General features: G+C 28.6%; 5 protein-coding genes across 5 annotated transcripts; 2 read left to right on the top strand and 3 right to left on the bottom strand.

Annotated features, from left to right (window-relative positions):
- Positions 1–507: 507 nt before the first annotated feature.
- BMR1_02g02690 (BmGPI7, B microti specific) lies at positions 508–3,009 on the bottom strand (the record flags this gene model as incomplete). The annotated part of the gene is made up of 1 exon (XM_012792848.1): positions 508–3,009. The coding sequence occupies one exon, from the start codon at positions 3,007–3,009 to the stop codon at positions 508–510; it is 2,502 nt and encodes an 833-aa protein (XP_012648302.1).
- A 646-nt stretch (positions 3,010–3,655) lies between these two features.
- BMR1_02g02686 (hypothetical protein) lies at positions 3,656–3,832 on the bottom strand (the record flags this gene model as incomplete). Its single annotated transcript, XM_021481604.1, has 1 exon — positions 3,656–3,832. One exon carries the CDS (start codon positions 3,830–3,832, stop codon positions 3,656–3,658), a length of 177 nt encoding a protein of 58 aa, XP_021338228.1.
- BMR1_02g02685 (hypothetical protein) lies at positions 4,154–4,600 on the top strand (the record flags this gene model as incomplete). Its single annotated transcript, XM_012792847.1, has 1 exon — positions 4,154–4,600. The coding sequence occupies one exon, from the start codon at positions 4,154–4,156 to the stop codon at positions 4,598–4,600; it is 447 nt and encodes a 148-aa protein (XP_012648301.1).
- Positions 4,601–4,625: 25 nt separating this feature from the next.
- BMR1_02g02671 (Josephin) lies at positions 4,626–5,851 on the bottom strand (the record flags this gene model as incomplete). Its single annotated transcript, XM_021481603.1, has 9 exons — positions 4,626–4,712; positions 4,734–5,058; positions 5,081–5,165; positions 5,187–5,389; positions 5,412–5,480; positions 5,505–5,587; positions 5,609–5,658; positions 5,684–5,756; positions 5,777–5,851. The coding sequence occupies 9 exons, from the start codon at positions 5,849–5,851 to the stop codon at positions 4,626–4,628; spliced, it is 1,050 nt and encodes a 349-aa protein (XP_021338227.1).
- Positions 6,039–7,864, top strand: BMR1_02g02670 (conserved Plasmodium protein, unknown function; the record flags this gene model as incomplete). Its single annotated transcript, XM_021481602.1, has 8 exons — positions 6,039–6,063; positions 6,089–6,996; positions 7,018–7,263; positions 7,287–7,405; positions 7,426–7,531; positions 7,552–7,650; positions 7,671–7,759; positions 7,780–7,864. The coding sequence occupies 8 exons, from the start codon at positions 6,039–6,041 to the stop codon at positions 7,862–7,864; spliced, it is 1,677 nt and encodes a 558-aa protein (XP_021338226.1).

Below are 7,864 nucleotides of genomic sequence, written 5' to 3'. Positions count from 1 at the left end.
AAATTACATATAGATAATAATTATAATTAAATTTAATTAATAAAAATATATAATTTAATATTCTATTATATATATAATACATATTATTATTGTATTATTTTAAAATAATATTATATATTAATTTATTATACAAAAATTATAATATGTAAATAAAAATTACATTAATTTACGAATATTACAATTTGTAATTTTAATATAATAAACAATTATTAATTGTGATTTTATAATAAATAAATTGTGAATATTAATTTAGTTTGTATTTAATTATAAATAACATGACATTTAATTAATGTATTCATATTATATCCTTGAAAATATATTTTTTACTGAATAAATAAATTACAGGTTTATTTGTTGTTTGATATATATTAAATTATTATAATAACAAATCTATTATTGTGTTTAACGTACTAAAGCTTAATTAACCTAACAAATTATTAATTGGGCCTATCCTATGTGTTAGAATATAGAGGTAAATATTTGATAATTAATTTGATTACTTTAAGTTTAGTACGTTAAACAATAGAGAGGTACAATAAGCATTACAGTCGTCAATGTTTGAAACATAGCATTATTTCCTACATCAGCACTGAACCATTTAGGTGTTTCAGTGCATTTCATAACACCTTTATCCAACCTTTTCTCACTGATACCATCTTTCATTATTGATTTGGTGATTAATATTTCCTTATTTTTTTTATTCAAGTTCACCTTTTCAATAATTTCATCCTCATAAGATATAAAATCGGCTCCAGTTCCCCAATCTACACCTATAATATCATTGGTTTTTTTAAGATCTTCTTTAATAACAAACTCAGTTTGAAATTCATCATGATTTACATCCATTTCGCTAATAATACTATTTTCACACAATTTTAATGTCACGCCAATTTTATTTTCCATACGTTTGGCCATATCTTTGTTAATTTCTTTGATCCACAAAGGTGTTTTTCCTTTTGACGTTGATTTAAACATGTCGAATCGTAAATCGCGCCCGTCAATGTATTCTATTTGTGCATCTAAAAATCCTTCATCATCTATTTTGAGTGTAGCTTTTGTAAAAAGTCCTTTTTGAATGTTAGATACTTCCCCTTTCCAAATGATTTTACTGATTTTATGTTCAGCGTCATATATATTCTTTGACTCTAAATCTATCACGGATCCATAATTTCTAGATATAATATTAGATGGAAGTGTGTCATTAGATATATCTAATGGCTTTCCTTGTGCGTATTCTTGTGAAAATTCTTTAGATATTGCACTAATCCAATTAGGTATCTTGACTAATTGTGTTTTGTAGTTGTATTTTGTGGTATTATAGAAACTCAAATTAATCAATGTAATTTCAATTAGATTCCTATCAATACTTTCTAGGATTATAAGACCAATAGGCATATTGTCTGTCGTATACATCCATCTACCATTCCAACTTATATTATGCATTCCATAATAACCACTTTCATGATTAGCCTCTAAGATCAAAAGATTTTTAAATTGTGTAGCACTTATGTTAGGATCAATTACATCTCTAGTTAGATCAAGAGTCATTTGGCTTTTAACTCCCTTTTGCTCGAATTTAAGCCAACCTGGTGTTTTTTTGCATGATAGTTTGAGTAAATTCGAACTAAAATCATAATTCCAGCGATCATAAATTTTTGTTAATATATTTATATATATATCATTCTCTTCACGTTTTATTAATATTCTATCCAAAGGTTGACTATATTTAATATTTGTTATATTTATGCTATCCATACTTATTTCAGTTATTCTATTTTTAATTTCTTCATCATGTTTTACCTTAAGCATGATAAAATCAGGATTATTTTGATTTAATGTTAATATAGTTGGCAATGTTTCTTCACATAAATCAAAGGACGTTCCTTTATTATCACTTATGAAAGATACAATTGATTCATTAATTTTTTTAATCCAATTTGGGATTTTATCTACTTCAATCATATTCAAATGTCTTGCAATAAATATTTCTCCGCCATGACTGTAATATATAGACAATAATAATTTGTTTATTTCTAATGGTTCTATTGTTGAAGCATGTATATACGTTCCGTCACTGGTATATATTTTATGAATCCAATTTAAACTTCCAATTCCATATTCATTGCTGACTTCAGGATTAATCCTTATTAATATCTTATTATAGAATGCAAGTGCCTCAATTTTGTCTGATAATTCATCACTATGTAGGTCAATATCAAGTAACTTTTTATTACTTAAATTTCCACTTCCTAAATATCTTCTTAAATATGTCTTATGTGTTTTGTTGTTTGATATTTTTTCATTCAGATTAATTTTTTTCTCTATCATTTTTACTGATTTTTTATCTATATCTTTTAGTGTAATTTTCAGATATACCGTAGTTTTGATCTTTTCGTATGCCAAATCATTTATTTCAAATCCATCTGGGCAGATATATTCCCATATATCATCCCATTTAATTCCCTTGATAAAGTTATTTTCCGAATAATCATTAGATAATTTCACCAATTCTATGCCATCAATATTAATTTTGGCGATTTCTTTTGGCAAATTAACAATATCCACATATATTGGTTTCTTGTAATGATATTTTTCGGCTATTAAATTCATTTTCATCCATAATGGAATTTTAGTTAGATTCATATTTTCTATAAGAACAAACTCGTCATTATTATTTTTTACTAAAGTCAATTTAGCATTAAATACATGTGCATTGCATAAGTATATTCTATATTTTGAAACCTCTTTATTTGTAATTTCCTTTTTAATTCCGTCCCATAGTATATATTTCAATTTATGGCTCTCATCAACCGTAAGATCGAACCTATGCCTATCTCCTTCCTTATGGTATTTTGTAGTTATCCACTTAGGTAATGTGTCTTCATTCAAATTTAATGATTCATCCGAAAATATTCTAACAATATCGCTACTGATTTTGTGTTTGATTGATGCAGTTATGCCATTTATTAGTGACACTGAGACAATGCAATAAATTAGATATTCATTCATGATTTAATAATAAGCGTACAATGAATATGTATATTGAAATTGTAAATATTATCCTTTTAAACTAAAATGATAATAATTATGAATTAATAGTTTATCAATGAGATTTTATAATTAACACCATTATGGTTTTAGATCGAGACAAGTTTAATTTGATCACTTTACATCTTTATTAGATAGATCTATACGCCATAAATACTTTACATTATCACAAATAATGTCCTGATAATACACTTGAATATTATAACTATATATGTCAAACTTGAAAGAACCTTTTTTGTTTGCACCGCTAAAGAGAATTATTATGACTTGTACCTTAGTCAACAATAGATATTTATATATTGATTAAACAACTGTTTTATGGGCAAACATTAGAAAATTATTGTTTTATAATATTATGATGCATTTTGTCACGATATAAAGAAATGCTTCATGCTTCAATATATAGATGTTTAGTATCACGTTATTAAAATAAAACAAATATTAGAATTTTTAATGTTTAGCTTATTCAAACAATTAATTATAAAGAAAGATCATTTTCATTTGACTGGAACATGAAAGATTAGTATCAATAAAAAGACTTCTCGAAAACATAACTCAAGTATTGCGGCTTCAGAAACATCAGTCAATAACTGATTTCATCATAAAATCATCCGATTTTTGGCGAATAACTTATATCAACCGGCGCTCTGCAGTATCCAGAAAAGTAATAAAATCCAGCAACAGCACCTCCAAGCAACAAAATCACTAATATAATTATGAGGGCTAATTCAAGACGCGTTAAACATCCATTTCCTTCTTCTATGGATTCTGATTGGATATCCATTAAAAAAATTATTATACGTTATTTACTAAATACAAATTGTCACTAACTAATGTACACAAGATCTTAATTTACTAAATAGATAAAATTAGATTTTTTTAAAATGCACGTCCCTCGCAGACCACTTATTAAAAGATTAATAGATCACTTCATATGAAAAAGGTTAAAAACGTGTAGTTTAGAATAAAAGTGATTAAATAATTCTAGAACACAGATTCATATATTAAATAGATCTATTTACAGCAAAGATACGTTGTATTTCTATGTAGCTAAGTTTAAATAAAACTCCCAATAGTCGCCACACATTGTTGGCCACCTTATTAGATGCCCAAATCCGAGGTTTTAACATCTCAACTTTCTTATATATTCAAAATCTTTGACAGAGGACAGAAAGGCAAATTGGATAACTCCGATATTTGTGCTATATTTTCAAATTTGTTAGGAGTAATCCCTACTAACGATGAACTCACATTTATCATATCTCATTTACGCTCGATAGCTAATTCTAACATTCATGATTTAAACCTTTCAACTTTTATATCTGCAATAAATACTGAATTATCTTCCAAACCCCTCTCTTCTTTGCTAAGGGGTGTGTTTTATGGACTATCTGGAGGTAAAGATGTTATCACTACTAATGAACTGTTAGACATGGCTAAAAAAGCTTACATAAATATCTCTCCAGAAGCAGAATACAGACTTTTGGCGATATTTCCAAATGGAACCGCCACCTTTGATACTTTTGTGGAGGCCATAGGGCAAAGTATATAATTGTACTATAAAATTAGATCAATCATCAATTAGTTGATGGTATATGTAAAATAAACAATTGAGTATCCTCGAGCTCCAAATCCTTTAGGGTTTTGTTTTTTGTATCTGTACCCTTCGTCAGATCAAGACTTACCATATTTTCAGAATTGATCAATTCCACACTACCGTCAGCATACTTTACAAATTTTCTGAAAGGTGATTGTTGAACCAAACAATATATCGGTTGAGACTTTAAAGGAGTATCATTTACGACAATATCGCACCCTTCAAGCCACTTAAATACATCCAATAGAGTGCCATTTACAGAAAAACGATTGGTTACACGACTAGCATCAAGCATTCTAACTGTTATTGAACAACATGGCCCATCAATTTTTTGTAATCCATCCATAACAGTATCCATATCTTTATTAGTTCTCATTGAACATATAGTAGAAACGTCGCAAGAATTCAAGCGCCTTAATATTAAAAAAAACCTACGTCCCTCCGACGGTCGGCCAAGAAATAGGTTTAGATTGGGAACTACCACCCCTCTTATATAAGAAATCTGTTTTCCCTTCGTATGCTATTCTTAAGATTAACTTACTTGAGATATCTCGAATATCTATATAAAACTGATTTTTTTTAGTGCAATTTTTATCTGGATTAGGCAATGAAAGTGGTCTAGAATTTTCGGCTGGAGTTATTATGAATACAGAATCCCCTTGTTTAAGCAAATTTTCCAAATATTCTTGCAAATCACAAACTTTATAACGAATTGGCCCAGATTTCATACTATCTAACATATACCTATATTATAATAATATCTAACCAATCCCCGTGGACATTTCTAAAACATATCCAATGCTGTGACACATTACATAGAAATCCATCAAATTTTCTTTTAATTAGCAAAAAAACTTACGACTCGACAGTTTGTTTTGTTATATTCTTAGATGTGCAATATTTGCATTCAAATCCTCTATTTCCAAGTGATTTTTGTATAACCTGAAATTAGTTTTATAATACAGTAATATTATAATTGCCATCATGTGAAGAATTTGTTGCAGGTATCCATCCTACATAATAAAAAATTATTTTTACCCATTAATTGTCTCTCCTGTTCGTCTAAAAAATCAGCGATAGCTGTGAGTTCCTCAGCAGTTACATAAGGCCCCTAAATTGTGAACTATATACTTGCAAAAGGGCATTTAAGCAGTGCAAAGCACACATACGATTATCTTCTTGCTTTTCCCAATATACTGCTGGCATACCTATCGTATAAATGGCTACAAAATACTCTAAACCTTATTTACATTAACTGGGGCCCCGATCCAGTTCATCATCACTATTATTACCATTTTATTTCATTTTTGATTGACATCACATATACTATTATTTCTTATAATGTACACATGTGTATTTTTTGTAATATTTTGTATATATCTTAAATCGTCTTATGCCTAATTATTTTAATAGCCAAAGTAACATTTAACATAAATAATTTAGCTGTCATTACTGCATTCTTTTCTACAAGAAAGGGATTGGAAAAATTCATTATAAAAGAATTGGAAGAATTGAATTCATTTAGATTCAAATGTTCTCCCATATTATCAGGTCCCACACCAACCTTAGCACATTTTCGACTGAGGAAGCACAAAGAAAACAATTTGATTAAAATAGAGTTGCTTCCTGGAGGCGTTGAGATCCACTGTACGTGGGAATTTTTTGGGATAGCTCTAATTTCAATTAGATCAACAGAAAGTGTTTGGCTACGCATTGGTCGTCCGTTCAGGTGCCATTCTTCCACAGATTTGCAAGAAAGGATTAAAAATTTACCCTGGAATTATTTCATACCAACGTATTGGATTCCTAACATTAATATTAGATCAATTTCCAACTTATCATCTCTTTGGAACAACAACGTCATTAAATCTTCAGTTAAGCAGGCATTCACTACTATATCCGATATTCCATTCATTAGTGGCCATTGCCTCTCTATAGTTTTACATAGAAACACGTGTTATGTTTCTTTGCAATGCTCTGGCCGTTTATCCCCAAGACATTTTTCATTTTATAATTACGTTTATTCTCCTCAATTTGAGACAAAGACAGTACCATATTGGTCTCTCAATGAAACCATAAAAAGTGTCCGAAATAAATTTGAAGGGATTCCTTATTCATACAATTATGCATATACATTACCGTTTTTTTCAAATAAACGAAAAGATTCATCAAATGATAATTTAGATATCACCAAGGAGAACTTGTCACACTGGGAAAATAATAGGTCAAAATATGTTGATTCAACAAAACTTTATTCAGATGACTCTACTGATTATAATGATATAATTACAGCGTGTGTTACTAGTAAGTTAAATTTAAATCTTCTCGTAAAGGATCCCGAACCTCTAATTGTAAGTACTATTCATAAATAGATTTGGGTCCCATTTTGTGGCAACGGAAATTTAGTATTTGAGATTGCTAGTTATATATTAAAATTACCTGTGATAAATAATTCATTAAAAGGATTGCCTATTACTGACTTTTCTTGCTTTAGCAACGATTGGTTTCATAATTCTTGGGATCATTTCTCTATTCGCAGAAAACATATCTCAAAATTCATTAAAACAACTAAAATAGTTATAATAGGGACTGATTTCCGTGAATATTTGCTTAAACAAGTATTTTTGTTTCTTATATACAGGCTAATAATAAAATTTTTGATTTCTACAATTATTACAATCTATTCTTCAAAGGACAACCAATAATCAGTAAAACGGATAATATACATTCAAATCATTCAAGTTTAGAATCAGATTTAGGGTAAAAAATACTTAAATTAGTATTACTGTTGATATATCCTTTCATAACGCAAAATTCCAACAGATCATCCCATTTATTAAAGGAGCTTTGGTTGTAATAAAAATTCCTCACAACAATTTTAATAAGGCTGGTTTATGTTAATTTAGCACCTTAAAATAGATAACAGTATACTCTTACTTTACGAAAAACTTGGGAATATTATATCATCTAGATCAGATTGGAAAGGAGTGTATGCTTTATCAAGGGTTTATTAACCTAAATTTAGGGCCGCTTGTTTGAGCACTTTACTAGGTTGGAATGGATTACATTGTTCGAATCATCAAATTCAAAGGGAAATATTATACGATTTCAAAGGTATCAATTAGTGGAATTAGATGGTCTGGACGAAAAAAGAGCCTATTTAAATATACTACAAAATCTGAACGAGATATTTCACTAAATCAAATTGATATATTTTAA

This window comes from Babesia microti, chromosome II (genome assembly GCF_000691945.2).
Source record: "Babesia microti strain RI chromosome II, complete genome".
Lineage (NCBI taxonomy): Eukaryota > Apicomplexa > Aconoidasida > Piroplasmida > Babesiidae > Babesia > Babesia microti.
This window is presented reverse-complemented; position numbering and strand designations above follow the sequence as displayed.